Source organism: Microcaecilia unicolor, chromosome 7 (assembly GCF_901765095.1).
Source record: "Microcaecilia unicolor chromosome 7, aMicUni1.1, whole genome shotgun sequence".
Lineage (NCBI taxonomy): Eukaryota > Metazoa > Chordata > Amphibia > Gymnophiona > Siphonopidae > Microcaecilia > Microcaecilia unicolor.
The window spans coordinates 33,068,931-33,088,037 of record NC_044037.1 but is presented as its reverse complement, the minus strand read 5'-3'; the positions used below and the strand labels follow the sequence as shown (position 1 = coordinate 33,088,037).

Below are 19,107 nucleotides of genomic sequence, written 5' to 3'. Positions count from 1 at the left end.
TCCACATTAATGCAGACTTATCAGTTTGAAAGATCACTTGCCACCCTTTTTTGTTTGTTTGTTTGATTTATTAAGCAGGGACACTGTGATTTTTTCCCCAGAGCTCTCCATGTATCAGAAAGATCCTGTGCATTTCTACCTGGTTCTAATTGGTTTCTGCAGACTATGATGTCATAAGTGACTTCTCCTGGGCCTCATTCTGTGTGATGCAAAGGGTTACAGAAATAACTGTTCCTGAGAATAGTAATGGAACAAAGCTTTTCTTTTTAGCCCTCTTTAAGCTGAATTGACAGAGGCTAAGCCTGAGTCCTTGTTCTTAAATATTGCACAATCCAAGAAGGCACAGCTTGATTTTCTGCTTTTATTTGCTGAGGGAAGGGAGAGGGACAGAAACTACTCCCACTGTAGCCCATGCAGACGGCTCTCAGAAAACAGACACAAGCTGCCAAGAGCTCTTTCCTTTGGAAACTGTGCCTGGGAAGGGCCCCTTTGGCTTGTTAGATGAGGTGGGCAGTCAGACATCCCCTTTCCTGAATCCCAGGCAGGCACCAGACGCTGAAGGAAGAGAGGCACCAGGCTGAATTAAATTGACTGCTTTGGACAGTGAGGCAGAGTCAGGCTTAATTGGTTTGCAGCTGTTTCTTTTTTCTCTCTCTCTCTTCTCTGGGTCCTCTGTTCAGCTAGTAAATCTCCACGCCCACCCATCCTGACAGCAGAGAAAAAAGCCTGCAAATCTACAGGTTCTTAAGTTTGTCACTAGGGTCACGGATGCTACAGAACTTTTAAAATGTTTCCAAAAAGAAAGTTCAGGTTAATGCACTTACATCTACCATATCTAGTTTTTACAGATAGCTGCAGGAATTGTCCGTTGTTTGTGTTTCGTGGCCTAAGTAACATGTTGGGAAACAGCGGAGGTTAAATAAGTCCCTGAAATGTTGCACATTCCTAGTGAATAGGGCTGGCTGCTGGTGTTTTGGAAGCCCCTTTTTGCCTCTTTCAGGAGTTGAATTCTTTTCATGACCTCTGCTGCATTCCTTGGGGGGGGGGGGGGGGGGGGGGAGAGAGAGGCCAGTTTGCACACCTCAGCATTTCATTCAAGGGCACACTGAGAAGTGGTGGGCTCCTGGCTCATCCTTTTACAGGGAATCGGAGCCTTTTTAACTGGGTTTCACGAAGGCAACATAAAAGCGTAATGTAACAGAACAGAACATTCCCTGTTTTGTGCAGGGATGGCGAAGGATACATTGGGAGGGCTCCCAGTGGCACTTACCGCTGTCTGCCTCCTAGCTTTCATCTGATGTAATGTTTATATCACCACAAAACCCAATGTAAGCCTTAGTTTATTCACTGTTCCTTGTAACCTACGTAAAGTGGGTGGAAAAGACTTCAAAACTGGTCTCAAGCAATTGAACAGACTGAGCACACCATCGCCAGTCATAAAAACCTCCCTTATTGTTTGTAGTCAAATTTTTATCGTATTCACAAAAATTTTTTAAATTATTATATATATTTTTTTTAATTCACTATGTTCACTCAGATTTACAGTCCATAAATTTTCATGCTATTAGCAACTTAACTGAACTCACTCGTGCTCACGCAGCCATTCCATTTCACTATTAAGCTTCCTCAGGAGCTGCCAGTTCATAATAATGGCCGACTGTCTGCATTACGATGTGACTATTCTCTTTGAATAATCAGTAATACTTACATTGTGTTTTGTGGTGACACCGGGTAGTAAGTCTATTAGCACGATCATCTATATATATAAAAGGCACTTTGAAGCCTCAAGCCGGAAACTTGAGGCGCCCGAGATATCCGGTTTGGCCTGCAGGCTCCAGTCACTGTAGCTCCACCCTCGCGTCAAAATGCGATGATGTTGAGGGCGGGGCGGCCCTCGCGTCAAAACGCGATGACGTTGAGGGCGGGGCGGCCCTCGCAACCACATCACTGAGGGACAAAGGGACGAAGAGGAAAGGTGTGCAACTCGGAACGGAGGCACGGAGGGGGTGTATGCAACTCGGGAGGGAGGACGGGGGGGGGGGGGGATTACCCTGCTAGCGCCCGTTTCATTTTTGCCAGAAACGGGCATTTCTTACTAGTATTCAATATTTACATCACCTCCATAAAAAGTAGCCAACCAGCAGCACACCCCCCACCTGCTTATAAGGGGGAGAAGGGGGAAACTGTAAGTTGATATAAAAGGATTGAAATACAGAAAAATGTTGATAGATGCCCGTCCATGCCATCTACTCCTCCTGTCGCTCCCTTAGAGATCCTATGTACCCAAGCTTTCTTGAATTCAGATAGTCTTCATTTCCACCGCCTTCACCAGGTGACCGTTCCACAAATTCACCACCCTTTCCACGAAGAAGTATTGCCTCGGGTTACTCCTGAGTCTATCCCCTTTTACCTTTATGCCATGCCCCCTTGTTCCAGAGCTTCCTTTCAGTTGAAAGAGAATTTCTTCCTGTACATTTATACCACTGAGGTATTTAAACAGCTCTATCATATCTCCCCTCTCCTGTCTTTCTTCCAGAGTATACATATTGAGATCTTTGTCTGTCCCCATATGTTTTATGACAAAGACCACTGACCATTTTAGTAGCCATCCTCTGGTAAGGAAAGAAGAGAAATGGAAGAAGGATTGAAGGCGTCAGAATAGGAGATGGAAAGAGAAGGAAGAATTGGAGACACAGGAAGAAGGAAGGAACAATAAAAGACAGTGAACATTTAATATAAGCCTTGCTGGTAGCCTTAGCATCTCTGGTTTGAGACTCAGAAAGAATATGTGCTCCTTTAGGAGTCTCAGCAGGACTCCCCTGCATCACAGGATGCTAAAAATATCATGAATAGAATTAATACTTATCTTAGAGGTTTAAAACATGCCATGGTTCAGATCCTAAGTGTAGTTAGCTTACCAAGCAATAAACTATCAATGTGAGCCTGTATATAATATGGAAATATATATATCTGAGAGAGAACTTGGCACTCACTCGGGTGAGTTCATGCCAAACTCAGAGGTGCAAGGTGTAGGTTTTTGCGAAACATTTTACAAGCTCTGTGGCGTACATGGATGTTCATGGCCAACAAAGTTTTGGTTTCTTTTCAGATTTTTCTGAAATGTTTTCCAAGTGTTTCCCAGTGCATGTAAATCTATGTGTGGGGATTTATGCCACATTTTCGTTTGTGTAAATGGAGGAGTGTAGTTTTAGTTTAAGAATTTACTCACCCAGAGAAGCTCAGATCTAAGTGGATTCAGCTGGAGCTTCTGTCTTGATGTGAGATCCAGGCTTGGAAAGGGTAGTAGAAGGGGATCTGTCAAAAGCAAAAACAGTCACCTTTGTGGTTAGGGGGGGGGGGAACTCCCCCCGCCCAGATTTTAACTTCAGCACTTTTTAATCATATTTTTTTAATGTTGACAATTTTGAATGGGAGGTAGTCTCCCCATCAGGAGCAGCAGCAGCTGTATCAAGAGTGTGTGTATGTGTATGTTTACATCTTGATATCACTGTCCGTGTGAAGGTTGTGGTAAAATTGACTTTGAGATTACTAGAGTTCCCCCTCTAGTGGTGGGAGTTAACTACAACTGAGGAAAGAGAATGGAGCCACTTCAGTTTAGTGTTTTGGCTGATTGGCAGAGCGGCTGCCCCTAGGCCAGAAGTTTGATGTTCCTAGTCACAATTCAGGTGTTTCAGCACCTTAACACTACTGCTTCCCAAACATCTACCAGAGTCACACCTAGCCAGTTGGATTTTCAGGATTATCACAATGAACATGCATGAGAGAAAGTTAAATATAGTCTGAGCGATATTTAGCCTGTGGCAGTCAAAGTAGCGGAGAGCCGCAGATTCAGGTATTCAATGCCGAGCCATGTCTGGATACCAACATTGAATACCTGGACCCAGAAGCTATTCATATGCTAGTCAATATTCAATGCTGGTACTGTCTACCTGACTGGGCAAAGATACGACTGCATTAAGGAGCCCTTTTACTAAGTCATGGTAGGCCTAACCTGAGCCTACCATGTGGTAAAAGGCACTACCGCAGGATGCCTCGGTTTGACCATTAGCGCACGCTACTCCCGTGTTCATTTTTTTTTGTGCTGTGGGAGACATGTGTGGGGGCAGAGATTAGGTGTGCCTGCGGGCACATTATCGTGGGCTACCCAATTAGAGCAGGAGTAGTGCAAGAGCCCTTACCGCCTCCTAAGTAGGTAGCGTTAAGTGCTCCTGACGGTAATGGCCACTTTTTGGTTCAGCTTACTAAAAGGATCCCTAATATGTGGTCCTTCTGCCTAGTCGGGTATTCAGCCACTGGCACCGCAGAATTTCTCGGTCTTCCCTGACTCTGCCTTGGACTGTTCCAGCACTGACTGAATTGTGCCGGGGCGGCCAGAACCAATATTCGACAGCACTGCCCAGTTATGTGCCACTGAATATTGGCGATTGGCCTGCTCAGCTATGTTTAAGCAGGCAGGAGCCTAAAATCCTGACTGGCTAGGTATGGATCCAGGAGGGGGTTGAGAAGCTCTGCTTTACACACGCACAGCTTGCGTTAGTCAACTGCTCGCCATTGTGGTGAATGTACACTTTGTGTTAAATTATAGAGGTTACAAATATTTCTCACCTTGTGGGGGGGGGGGGGGGAGGGGAGAGAATGCTGATTTGGATTCAGCACAGCCTAAGAGGAATAAGTGACACAGGTAATTTAATAAAATGTAGTAATAAAATAGGCAAAAGAGGGCGTTGCAGCTTCGGGAGCACAGAGTGGGATGGGAATTTGATGAGTGTGCGTTGTGGGATTTATATGTAAAAAAAAAAAAAAAAAAATTTGTGCTGCCAATGGAAAGACTGAATTCTGTTTTCCACCAATATAATAACATAGCAGTTAAAAATAACCCTGTAATTAAAACTCCTAGCAACTTAAAAGTATTTTGGAACTTAAGGCTGCCGTTCAGGCAGTCTAATCAAGCTTTGTCTGAGCTTGATTGCTCCTACTTTGAAGGATGTAAGCTCAAAGCAAGGCAAGAGAATTCTGGCACAACAGTGTATTAGAAAGCTACAGCGGATAATATTTTAAGATGGAATGTTGATCTAATATGATCAACACCACCAGAACTGGCCCACAGTCTCAAGTGTCCTCTTACAGTGAGTTCTGGTAAATCTGGTAAATACTCTTTCCTGTGGACATTTGATGATCATCACTACAGAACTGTTAGTGTTTATTTGAACTTAACCTATAAAACAAAGGAAATTACGGATAATCCTCTGGATTCAGTACAGGTTGCCCAGAGCTAGACACGGATCCCAGATCCACGTGTAAACTAATCTAATCTGGTTCTAATATACCGATTGTTGTTCCTGTACGGATTCAGAACTCTGCTGCACGTCTCATATTCCGCCAGAACCGATATACTCATATCACCCCTCTCCTCAGGTCACTTCACTGGCTTCCGATCAGATACCGCATTCAATTCAAGCTTCTCCTTCTTACCTACAAATGCACTCAGTCTGCTGCCCCTCACTATCTTTCTACCCTCATCTCCCCTTACGTTCCCGCCCGTAACCTCCGTTCACAGGATAAATCCCTCCTCTCAGGACCCTTCTCCACCACCGCCAACTCCAGGCTCCGCTCATTCTGCCTCGCCTCACCCTATGCTTGGAACAACCTTCCTGAGCCCTTATGCCAAGCCCCCGCCCTGCCCGTCTTCAAGTCTTTGCTTAAAGCCCACCTCTTCAATGCTGCGTTCGGCACCTAACCCTTACCGTTCAGTGAATCCAGACTGCCCCTATCGGACCGACCGTTCACTTGTCTATTAGATTGTAAGCTCTTTGAGCAGGGACTGTCTCTCTTTGTTAAATTGTACAGCGCTGCGTAACCCTAGTAGCGCTCTAGAAATGTTAAGTAGTAGTAGTTGGCCTTTAGGGGAAAGAGGAGGAGGTTGGGAGTTGTGATTAGTCTGAAGGTTGGTGGCAGTGTGGGTTAGCCATTGTATAAGTGGGTTTTAAGACGTTTTCTGAAGAGAGTGTAGGATGGTTGTGTTTTTAGGACAAGAGGGAACGTGTTCCATTGTCGTGTCCTATAGAAGGAGAACGATTTTTCGAGTGTAGATTTTAGTCTGATTTTCTTGGTAGCAGGGTAGCCTACTGTTTGGATTGGGTGGTAGCAAAGGTTTCTAGAAGATGAGGGGGGTTTCCAATAAATCCATTATCCCTTCTGCATTGGTACCTCTAAGCGCCTTGAAGGTCATACACAGAGTTTTGAATTTAATTCGTTGTATGACGTGCAGCCAGTGCAGTCCCTTCAGTGCTGGGGAAACACTGTCAACTAATCAGCCAATTAAGCACTAACAATAATTGGTGTTAGCAAGCACTGATTTGGCAGTAATTAGGACTTGTGCATGGATCTGCCCTACGCTCTATTCTATAACATGTGAGCCTAAATTTCATAGTACACAATTCTAAAGGGGATGTGGCCACAGGAGGGGCATTCCCAGAAATTAGACGCAATGTTATAGAATACTGCATTCGTTCACCTAACTGCCATCAGTTGGGTGTGAACATTTACACCAGCTTTTGTCCTTGCTCCCAACGTTGGGCACAAAATGCATGCTAAACTAGTATTCTATAAGGGTCGCTTCATGCAGAGTGCCCTTTACAGAACACTAGTTTAGCATGGATCATCTTGATGCCTAACTTTGGGCCACATTCAGTAAATGGCACCCGACCCAATCTGAATGGGGAGATAGGAACCAGTCACTTGGATGCCTTTCCTTAAAGTGAATCCAAGTGGTGGTCACTGTAGAGCAGACGATATGTTGGTTCCTCATATGTGCTGTTGAGAAAACCACAGTGCACTTGGAGTTTCTGTTTCTGTCCACCGGTCAAATACAAATCAGACTCCTTTGCTTTGGCGTTTGGTATTTTCTCGTGACACTTCTTCGTTAAAAAAAAAACAACCAAAGATTCTACTTGAAAGGCTGATGGTCTGGGACACAGACCTTGAAATATGGTTGTTTTTAAATTCAAGTTCTGCCTCTACCATTTACGGGATTACTGAGCAAGTCAGTTATCTCTCTTATTCTTTCCAACCCAATCGATGCTGGAAAGAAATGATACATAATGGATTAGGAATGTCTCTGTGGAGGCAAAAAAACAGTCTCCCAAAATTTAACATAATAGGACCAAAGTTGATGAGGGAGAAAAATGATGAAAAGACGCATTGAATTTGAAAATGGGCCAGATCAACCCAGGAGTTCTATAGAAATAAGTCCCCCCACCCCCACCCAAAGGATATATTTCTATGGGCAAAGCAGTTCCAGCTTCTACAGCATAGAAACCTTAATGCGGTGAAACAAGAATTTCAATGTATTTTCATCATCCACAACATGAAGTCTCCCAACGCCACTCCCTGCCATACAGCCCCAGATCATCACTTTCACTGGATGCTTCACTGAGAGATTGAGACACACTGGCTTAAATTCTACTCCTGACTATCTCCTTACATAGGTCTTTCCATGGTCTCCTAGCACACAGAAAGTGCTTTCATTACTGAAGAGCACCTTTTCCCAGTCCTCTTTGCTCCAGTTACAATATTTCTTTGCCCAGTCCATTCGCGTCCGTCTCTGGTCAGTGGTCGTCAGTGGCTTTTTCCTTGCTTTGCATCCTCTTAAGCCAACTCTTAGACTCCGCCTTTTCACAGCTGAAGTTCATACATCAACTGGACATTTTTCTTTCCAGTCCCGTAATAGCTCTGATGACGTTAGCTTGTGGTTTCCAAGAGATATCCACATCAGCACACGATTTTCTCTTTCAGTTGTCTTTCTGGGCCAACCACAACTGGGTCTGTCCTTTGTGCTGCCAGTCTCTTTCAGTTTTAGCAGGATCCTATTGACTGTACTTTGGTTACAGCCAATGTTTTTTGCAATTTGACGACTGGAATAGCCTTCCTCATGCAACACTGCCAAATTTGGTCTTCTTGAGACAGAAACTTGAATTGTGCCTTCATCGTGACGCTACTTCAAGGCTAGCCAATAAGCATGTGTTTAAAATCACAGTTTTACGCGCCTTTATAACGGTTTTAATCTCCTCAATGATTGGTTAAAAACTAAAGCATATTCATTTGTTAGAAAACTCTCAATGCCATTGGTTCATTTCGATCTGAAAATGCATCAAATTTAGAACACCAATGGGCGGGATAAAAACCATTACAGGTGCCAAAAAATATCAGAAAAACACATACAACTGATGCAAACTTGAATTCTGAATAAAATGGCATATGATGTGCAATATTTTCCACCATACATTTGGGCAGAAAGCTGGTCAGAGATGAAAGTTATCATTATCACAGAGGTGATACAGGATTTTTTCACACCACTTTAAGACAAACCAGATTAAAACTTTCCTTCCAACTCCCATGTCCAGCATCTCTCTTCTCTTTGTACTTCAACCAGTGTATTTCTGTCTTTCCATGCCCACTATCTCCCTTCTGTTTCCCTGTCCCCCCTGTGCCTAGCATCTCTCCTTTGTGACCCTATTTCTCCATGATCCAGCATCTCCCCTGTATGTCTGTATACATCTGTGGTCCATCTTCTATGTCCCTGTCCCTATCCCTCCATGGTCCAGCATCTCCCTTCTGTCTTCCTGTAGTCTAGCATCTCCCCTCTGTGTCCCAGTCCCTCACACAGATGATTCAGCAAAGTAGAGCATCAGCATGATTCTGTGACTGGACTAGGTTTGGTTGGCAGCCTAGAGCCTCATTCAGCAGTGTTGTGAAAACTCATCACTAAAGGTGACAGTCTTGCAAGTTGCAGTCCTACTCTGGCTGGCACTGATGGCATGCCTGCCTGGTCATAATGCACTGGGCTGACTTGATGCTTCAGAATTGTTCACTAGCCAGTCCACCCTTGTGGAGGAGTAGCCTAATGGTTAGTGCAGTGGCCTGAGAACCTGGGTCACTGGGTTCAATTCCCAGTGCAGCTCCTTGTGACTCTAGGCAGGTCACATAACCCTTCATTGCCCTATGTATGAAATAAGTACCTATATATAATATATAAACTGCTTTGATTGGAACCACAGAAAAGCAGTGTGAAGAAATTGTGTGTTTTAAGCCTGTAAAGTGTGTTGGATATTTTTCTACATTGATTATGTTCTGAAGTGTATTTCTCCTATTTGGCCAGCAGGTGGTGTTTCTTTGCTGTAAAGCTGTTACAGAGAACTAAGTGTTTTTTCTTTAGTTTGACACAAGCAAGAAGCAGTATATATTTGAAATCTTGTTGACTGGGCTCTGATTGGCCCAGGAGCTCATCTCATTTGGACTTTACTGGTTTTGAGTTCAGTCTTAGCCCGGGAGAACAGAGAGACAGATCTCTTTGCTAAGGCTCTGTGAACAGTTATATATCCTGATCTTCCCAGGTACTGTTGAGACAGTATACAAATATTTAGTTAATGTTATAATTGATCCATTTTTCAGTTACCTGTAATTGTTGGCTGATTGCACTTTTTTTGTGTGTTCATTGTTCCTGTGTGACAGTAAACCTGTTTAGTTTGTTGACTCTGCTGTCTGGACTGATAAAGAATCCTGGTGGCTTGTGTGTTGGGTCCATGAGTGCTTTCTGGAAACTGTGGGACCACTGGGAGTGTGGCCCCAGTAACCCAGAAATCACAGGGGATAATTTGAGAGTGGGAAACTCGCCCAGAGTTGGTTGTGACCCAGTCACTGGGAGGAGGGTGCTAATGTAGAGCTGGGGATAGACCATCTAAGTGGCCTCAGGGTAACCCCAGGCAGGTGGCTAGGCGTTTTGTAACAGACAGTATATCAAATCCCATCCCCTTAGCACTTGTACACTGATTGGGATCACTGAGCCAGCAGAACTGCCATTGCTGCTGCTGTGTGTGCTGCCTACTTGTGTTGTACTTTGCACATGGAACCTGCCACATTGTTCGCATTTGATACACCTGCTCCATGTGATGTGATACTGGAGTTTGCTACTGCCACCTAAGACCCTGGACTGGAGGATGGATCCTCGATAGTCCAAGCAGTGTGCCCAGATGTCTGTTGACTTCTGGCTGTGCTATTTCTTCTTTGCTTTCCTTAACAGTCTTTTGTCTTCTAACCAGTTTTTCATCTTTCTTCCTATACCCTATTGTACTGTAAACTACTCTGATGTGTATTCTTGAAAGGCAGTCTAGAAGGGTCTCTTGGTAAGCTAATTCCCTGAGCCTTGCTCTGCATGCTTTCCAATCAAGAGGATGAAATGCTGCCAGACAGGAGACAAAGTTACCTCCGGGTACTATCCCTCAAATGTAGGGATGAGAGATACTTATACAAATGTGGTTCGAGTGGCCACTGCTATGCATTAGCAGGCTAAAGAACCCTGGTTGATTCCCCAAGTCAGGTTTCCATGGCCAAGACGGTTGGGGCTCAGCATGCTGTGGAGGCAGCATTCACAGCCCAAAGAGAGAGGCTGTCATGGTCATTGCTTAACAGTGATCTGGTGGCCAGATTCAGACCTCATAATTGCAGGAACCCCAGTGCATGATCCCTGGCTCAGGACAGGCATGGCAGTGGCCAGATTTGGTATGTTGAGGGGGAGGGATACAAAATAGGGTTAAAAATCCATGGGTAGTTGCTAAAAATGCCCGGTGTACCTGAATGTAACTCACTTTGAGCTACTACTGAAAAAGTGTGAGCAAAGTCCAAATAAATAAATAAGGGTGTGGAATGACAGATCTCAGCTCTGACTTCTACAGAGCTGCAAGTTGAAAAGAGCAGAAGAAAACTACCAGATTAATCAAAAGTTACTTTATCTTAGATTGCGAATATAGGTCTACGTTCAGGGTAAAATCATCAGTTAATGTTATTTTATTCTACTACTACAACTTCATTTCTATAGTGATACTAGGTGTCCGCAATGCTCTGTACATAAGAGACACTTCCCCCTGCTTTAAAAAGTCTACAATCTATTTGAGACAAACAGGACAAATAAGGGATTAGGGAGTTTCATTTATTATGGGAATGTTCTATTTATTTATTTTACGTTACTTGTTTGGAGAGGACTCTGAGAGAGAAATTTTTTTGGAGAGATCCAGAGGGAGAGGTCACCTTAATCTCAGAGTGCATTTACCACAGGAAGTTATAGGAGGGAGGCAGTGGGAAAAATGGGAACAGGAAGAGATTCCCTCCTAACCAGGCAGAGCTGCCAACTCTTCTGTGTGTGAAACTTTTTAAAAAGAAGAGGATGAAAACGTTTCCAGTTCTTACTCTGGAGGAGCTACAAACTCTGTCCCTTGTAGTATTTCAAAAAGAAGAGATTTCTCCTGCTTCCTATGCCCATTGATCTTAAGGTGTTGGCTTCTAACCTGCTTATTAAAACGTTTTGTTTACATCTAGGTATGAATTATATAGTCTTCGGTTCCCTGAAGGCTTTCTGATGCTGGGACATTTATGGGCGGTGGAAACGTTTCCAAAGAGTCGGAGAAAGAAGCATTATCAGATTCTTTGCATAGCTTATGTCGATGTTTATACAGAAATGTTTGAGTACATTAGCACTACAGGCCCAGGTTTTTGGCCTTCAGCCTGGCTCCTTCTTCTTTAGGATATCTTTGACGCTTCTGATTGTAGATTGATTGCAGCTTGGGAGGATCTAAAGAAACAAATAATCTCACTCTGAGAAAACGTAACAGTCAAAGAAAGGATTTGCTTCTCTGGAAGAATATCTCTCTATATAAAAGGCAGCTCCAACGTTCTAAATTTGTAGTTGCAAGATCCCATGAGTGTCTGCCCCGCCCCCACGTCACAACGTGATGACGTGGAGGGCGGAGCAATGACACTCAACAAATCAGATTGTCATTCGGTAATCTCGGTTTCCACTCCCCAATGCAGCCGTCATTCCCATACACTCAAAACCAACCAACAACGGCGCTGGATCCCGTCCCCCTCACCCACCCTCCCGCAGCCGCTCGCTCTCCGTTCCACCGCTCTCCCTCTCCTCTCCGACTCCGGCCATGGTGCACGATGATTACTACACACGAGCAAGGAAGCCCATTAGTTAATCTCTTTTTCCACTCCCCAACACAGCCGTCATTCCCATACACTCAAAACCAAGCACAGACATTTTTTTTTTCTTCCCAGGAGCACGCACACACACACACATTCACACTCTCACACACAGTCACTCTCACATTCACTCTCTCAAACATATACACTCCAAGGAAAACCTTGCTAGCGCCTGTTTCATTTGTGTCAGAAACGGGCCTTTTTTTACTAGTGTTAAATATAATCCAAGACTAAATTTTGTTGTAGTTTAATTTAGTTAAGTCTCTAGACTGAAAACTGGGTTTTAAGCTCCAGTGAGTGCGGCCTTTGGTCTAACCTCTCTCAGGTGTCATACAGAACTCATACTTAATATTTGGAGACATATATAAATGGAGAGGTAGGTTCTAGATCCAGTTGTACCCCTTTTTCAATGCTTTGTGGTGATTTTTTAAGGCCTAAGGTATGTATCTGTTATTTAATGTGAGCTCTAGAATAAAATTGCAAACTATAATACTAGACTTTAGTCAGATCAAGTCATGCCATGGTGAAATAAATTATTTAATCTTTGCTATAATAGAAATTTGGGGACATAAGTTGAAAATGTACCAGCCTGCTCTAATTCATCTGTTCTCTTAGAAACAGCAAACTGAAATAATTATGAAGGAAAACCAAGAGTAATTTGTTGACCTAATTTCTTTCCTTGCGAAGGTAGAGTTTACTCATGCTTCCTAGCCAGGGGAGAACTTATTTGAATGCACAGTTCAATTACCTGATAAACTGAAAGATTAATTGGATTTTGCGTGGACGGAAGAGGAGGAAATGGCAGAAAAGAATTGGTAGGATTTGTGGTTGAAAGCGTCTCAAGGTATCTGTACAGATCACCAGAACATTGTTTATTTACACAAGAGAGATGGTTGCTCCCACATCTGAAAGTCTAACATAGACACTGTTTGAGCACTACTGAAAAACAGGAGCAATTGAATGTGTCCCTTTAAACCAAGAAACCACACACTCCATATGGCAGCAGCACTGCTAGAAGTAAGTGTAGTGTATGCCACGCTAATCTCCTGCCACCACCACTTGCCTCAGATTTTTTTCTTTTTAAGCAAAATTAAACCTCTGGTAGCTCAGCAGTGGGCAGCTCCGGGACGTTTGCTGGGCTTGCTCAGAGGTAGATATGCTTCTGATTGCATGCTGTGGACATAAAACACTTTCAAAATTTACTTCCATCTCTCTCTTTCTTACCTCCATCCCTACCTTTCACCGTGAGACTGTCACTGAAAAGCTTTTATCTTTCACTAATACATTCTGATATTTGACATCATTTGCTCATTTCTGATCTGAAGAAGGTGGTGGCGTCTTCGAGAGCTAATCAAAAAGAATGTATTAAGTTAGTCCAATTGTAAAATCAGTTTATATTGTTGGGCACAGGGATCAGACAGATGTGGTATCTCTGTGCTTCTAGTGACCAGCCAGAACTCTGTAGCTCTCTCTCTCTTTATCTCTTTTCTCTCGAGATGTGCTTAGCGTTTGCCTCATTCTGTTTGTGTGGTTGGAAATGAGTAAAAGAATGGACAATGATAGGTTGGCTACAGTGCCAAGATGATGAGGTCAATAATATTGCATGTTGAAAACAGTGGTTGCAGTATATGAATTCAGCCACGTTGATCCGTGTTTACTTCCTTTTGCTCACTAAATGACTGGCTATTGCAACGAGGAGACCTGACCTCTCTTTATATCATTCATAAAAGGACAGGAGGCCTCGACTGCATCCAGTACACACCGAGTATCCATGAGCAGTCAATTTAAGCTCCTTGCTCCACATCCAGCAAGTTTAAGCTCCTGGTAATATCTCCACACAGTCTCCCACCTTAGTTGTGCATAGGGGGATGTTAAATCTTGCCCTCTGTATCCGCAGAAAGAAACTGTGTTTGGCTGACTCCCTGGGAGGTCCTAATTGTGACATGATAAGGTCTCCATGCTTGGCGTGTTGCAGAAAGTGTGGACGTATGTCTAAGCAAGACCTATTGTGTATGTAAAACTGTATTAGAACACTTAGCTTATTGCTGTCTGAGGACAGGATAAGGACTAGAAGTGAATAACTGATAGCCGGAGCAATTATGGATTCCTCCCAATTAATTCATTACTCAGCTGCTTTATGGTCTGCATTGGTCGGAAGGAAAGTGCTAATTAATTTGCCAGGCACTTGCTAATGTATGGACACTGAACTGGTGAGAAGCAGCCACACTGTTTTCCAGGAGAAGATGCAACAGAAGCAATCTATGAGCAATTACAGATTGTCTGTGGCTTTGGTTGTATTTGTGCAGTATGTTAATTTTCTGTTGTTAGTCGTTTTTAATTTGGAATCTCATCCGACACCTTTGGAATAAGTGTTTCCTCTCGCATCCATCCATTCTAATGAATGAAGCAATTTTATACCTATTGATGCTTTATTAAAATTACACCTACAATAGGGGAATGTTTTGCAGCTGGTGACTTGTATACATTGCCTGCCTGCAGTTTTTTTTTTTATTATTTCTGCCTGATGGACTACACAGGCGCTGTAGGACCTACGTTAATGCTGATGGGGGGGAGGGGTCTTGTTTTTTGACCCATAGCTAATATCCTACAAATCCCATGAAGCCAGCAAGGATTCCAGAGCTAAACCTGAAATGCTTCAGTTATCTCCAAATAAATGCCATTAATTGCTTTCAGAGGGTGTCGCGCAGCATTTAAATTATTAGATCCTTGTAATGTATTTGCACATCAGCCGCCTTCTCTTTGTAAAGGCAGAGTAGTAAAATCATTTGAAATTAGCAAGGAGTTTTTTTTTTTTTTTTTTTTACGGGAAGGCATAAAGAACTGTCAGTTGTGGGAAGCAGGATTTTATGTTCCTGTCCTGAATGACCTTGCTCCAAGGAGAAATCGGACCTTGATGAAATGAAGCTGCAGATGGCTGGTGATCTCAGCTCTGTAGCAATAAAATGACATAAGGAGAAAAATGGACCAGCCACAGTTTGTAAATACAAAGTGAATGGGGAAAAAAGGACTTTCCAAAGAGTAGTAGGTGTGACATGGTTTAGAACATTTAATGAGAGAGCATGTAATTAAGACACATGTGCATGTATACATCTATATAGGTTTCTCAGTCCAGTCCTCAGGATGTATCTAGCCAGTCAGGTTCTCAGGATACCTACAATGGATGTACACTAGATAGAGTTTCATACATTGGAGGTATTGCACACATATTGAACTCATGCACGTTCATTGTGAAAACCTGACAGGTTGGGTGTGTCCCAAGGATGGGTTGAAAAGCCCTGATCTGTACATCAGTAATGTTTCTCTGGAGTGATGAACCCTGTAAGATTGCTCGGGGGGGGGGGGGGGGGGGGGATGCAGAGAGCAACCGTGCAGCTGTCTGCTCTGCCAGTTCCCTGATCCCTCTGATGTTACTTCCTGTTCCGGGGCAGCGGGAGGAGGGAACCGGCGGAGTTGACAGTTCCTAGCACCCCGGGAGGTAAGCGCAATGCACCCGGTGGAGAGGGGAGAGTGTTTTGAGGTGATGCACCGGGGAGGGGGAGTGCGCAACGGCGATCCGCTGCGGGTGGCAGCCGACCAACCACTGAGATTGCCTCAAATACAGAAGTGTCACAATTCAGCTGTTGATTCTTGTGAACGTCCACCCAAATAGCTTTGGGGCCCTTTAACTAAGCTGCGTTCCTAACACAACAAAATGGCCTAACGCGGGGCGTGCGAAAGTGTTCTGCATTACTTTTGCCATCTGCTTGCACTGAGCATCCGGGTTCAACTAACTCTTAACATTAATATGACTTAAGGACACTAATTACCCGTTATTTTAATTTACCTCCTGCTGTTTATTGCTATTCTATCTTACTCTCAATTGTATAATTGTACCTCTTGTACTATAGCCTTATTACAGATTTATTGTAGGCCACTTTGAGCTTGCAATCAGTGGGAAAATGTGGGATATAAATGTAATAATAATAATATTTATATATATATATTTTTTTTTTGGTGGGGGCGTGTTGGGGGTGGAGAATGATCATGAATACGCTAATCAGCCAGCGCACTGACACTACTGCCACGCTGACTGTGTAGCATGTCCTTAACATGAGAGCCCTTAGCACCTCCTAAATAGTAGGCAGTACATGGTCTCATATTTGTAAATGGCGGCTTGCTAATTCTAGCATTAACACAAGACCAGATCTACGACCACGCTAGACATGGGCTTAGCACACCGGAAAGACTCATGTAAGGACTCTCTCTAAGCCTATTTCTTAGCGCAGTTTAGAACAAAGGCTCCTTTGTCTGCAGAATGCACCTTGACATTGTTGCGTTACTGCAGCCACACCATTCTCTCTGGATGTTGAAACCTCAGTCTGTTGAAGTTGGACTGAGGATTTGCTTGACTTGAAGCAGGAGAGGCAAGGGAGTTGACTCCATGAGAGGTTTGTCTTACATGAATGTAAATTTTGATTGTCTCATACCACGCTAAGAGATGTAAAATAATGATGTAAAACCAAGCTAATATAAATTGTCTTCTTTCTTTGCAGAGAATTCAGTTTGAGACTCACAATTACAACGAGAATATCTGGGATTTAGAAGTGCAAGAAAAGCCTACATCTTTCTGTGGAGAAAATGAGGTAGTTTATTCATTACATAATCTCTAGAGCCAGCTTTTCTCCACGCTGAAGAGCCCTAACTATTTCAACAGTCTGTCAGCTAGATTTACTAATGTACGCTAATGCCATTATTGCTCATTATTAACTAGGTCCATTGCGTAAGGTGGGATCTGTGGTGAAATGTGTTAATAGCCCTAGTGCATGGTAATAATTCTAACTGTGTATTTGCAAAACATCAGAGCTAACTTATTTTGCTCTATCCATTAAGCGGCAGTACATAGATGAAGGGGAATAGCTGAATGTCCTCCAAAAACACACCATAAGACCTTATGACCTCTCCTGTTGCTCTAATAATAAATAAGGTCAGGGAGATTGAGGAACTATGGCAGATGAAATTTAATGTGGACAAATGCAAAGTGATGCACATTAGGAAGAAAAATCCAAGTCATAGTTACCCGATGCTGAGGTCCACCTTAGGAGTCAGCACTCAAGAAAAAGATTTAGTTGTCATCGTAGACAATACAATTAAATCTTCTGCCCAGTGTGTGGCGGCGGCGGCGGCCAAAAGAGCCAATAGGAATTATTAGAAAAGGAATACAAAATAAGACCAAGAATATTATAACGCCCCCGTATCGCTCCATGGTGCAACCTCATCTTGAGCATTATGTTCAATTCTGGTCACCATATCTCAAAAAAGATATAGTGGAATTAGAAAAGGTTGAAAGCTGAGCAACCAAAATGATAAAGAGGATGGAACTCCTCTCATATGAGGAAAGGCTAAAGAAGTTAGGGCTCTTCAGCTTGAAAAAGAAACAACTGAGGGGGGATGTGATTGAGGTCTATAAAATCCTGAATGGTATAGAACGGGTAAAAGTGAAGGAGTGGCCTAGTGGTTAGGGTGGTGGACGTTGGTCCTGGGGAACTGAGGAACTGAGTTTGATTCCCACTTCAGGCACAGGCAGCTCCTTGTGACTCTGGGCAAGTCACTTAACCCTCCGTTGCCCCATGTAAGCCGCATTGAGCCTGCCTTGAGTGGGAACGTGCAGGGTACAAATGTAACAAAAATAAAATAGATACTATTGGAGATTCTACATGGAATGTTGCTACTATTGGAGATTCTACATGGAATGTTGCTATTCCACTAGCAACATTCCATGTAGAAGGCTGCGCAGGCTTCTGTTTCTGTGAGTCAGACTCACAGAAGCCTGCGCGGCCACATTGGTGATCTGCAAGGGCCGACTTCTACATGGAATGTTGCTAGTGGAATAGCAACATTCCATGTAGAATCTCAAATAGTAGCAACAGTGGAGGAGTGGCCTAGTGGTTAGGGTGGTGGACTTTGGTCCTGAGGAACTGAGTTGGATTCCCACTTCAGGCACAGGCAGCTCCCTGTGACTATGGGAAAGTCACTTAACCCTCCATTGCCCCATGTAAGCCGCATTGAGCCTGCCATGAGTGGGAAAGCGCGGGGTACAAATGTAACAAAAATAAAAATAAATTGATTTTTTTCACTGTTTCAAAAGTACAAAGACTAGGAGACACTTGATGAAATTACATGGAAATACTTTTAAAACAAATAGGAGGAAATATTTTTTTCATGCAAAGAATAGTTAAGCTCTGGAAGTCGCTGCTGGAGGATGTGGTAACAGCGGTAATGTATCTGGGTTTAAAAAAGGTTTGGACAAGTTCCTAGAGGAAAAGTCCATAGTCTGCTATTGAGATAGGCATGGGGGAAGCCACTGCTTGCCCTGGGTTTGGTAGCAAGGAGTATTGCTGCTGTTTGGGTTTCTGCCAGGTACTTGTGACCTAAATTGGACACTGCTTGGAAGCAGGATGCTGGGCTAGATGGACCATTGGTCTGACCCATTATGGCTATTCTGATATTCTTATGATTGCAGAATGAAGGGCTTCCAGTTAGAACTTTAGTTCTCGACAGTAACTTGTTGACAGCTTCCTGTTAGGAATGACTTGTAAACATTTTAAAATAGCAGGACCCAACCGGATAGTTTTAAGTTGATTGAGTATCTTAATGTGTCAAACACTGAATACACAACTAGAAGAACTCCAAAACAGTATTACCCTTGTCTAACTTCACCTTTAGATTGTTCAGTACTGAGAGCAGAAGTATCACAGTGTCATGTCCTCTTCAGAGAACAGCTTGCAGTGGAACAAGAATATCATGGTGCTGGTAATCCTGGAGTTACTCAGGCATAGGATTTTGTGATTTTCCCAAGGAAAGGCAGGTTTGAAATAGGCCCATAATTTGGGAAAGAGGAATCTAGGGAGGACTTTTTTTTTTTTTTTTTTTAAATCACTGAAGGCACCACCATTTTCTTAATAGAGATTGGAACGGTACCTTCCTTAATGAATTTAATGATATTAGTTAAGGGATCTATCAAGGAAGTCTTAGCTCGCAGGACAGGAGTCT

At 43.3% G+C, this 19,107-nt stretch overlaps 1 protein-coding gene across 2 annotated transcripts in view; it reads left to right on the top strand.

Annotated features, from left to right (window-relative positions):
- MAMLD1 (mastermind like domain containing 1) overlaps nucleotides 1–19,107 on the top strand; it is a 234,354-nt gene that overhangs the window by 184,322 nt on the left and 30,925 nt on the right. For both annotated transcript variants that reach the window (XM_030209722.1, XM_030209721.1), the window contains exon 3: nucleotides 16,611–16,700. In XM_030209722.1, coding sequence (XP_030065582.1) covers nucleotides 16,611–16,700 — 90 coding nt within the window. The remainder of the gene's footprint in view (nucleotides 1–16,610; nucleotides 16,701–19,107) is intronic.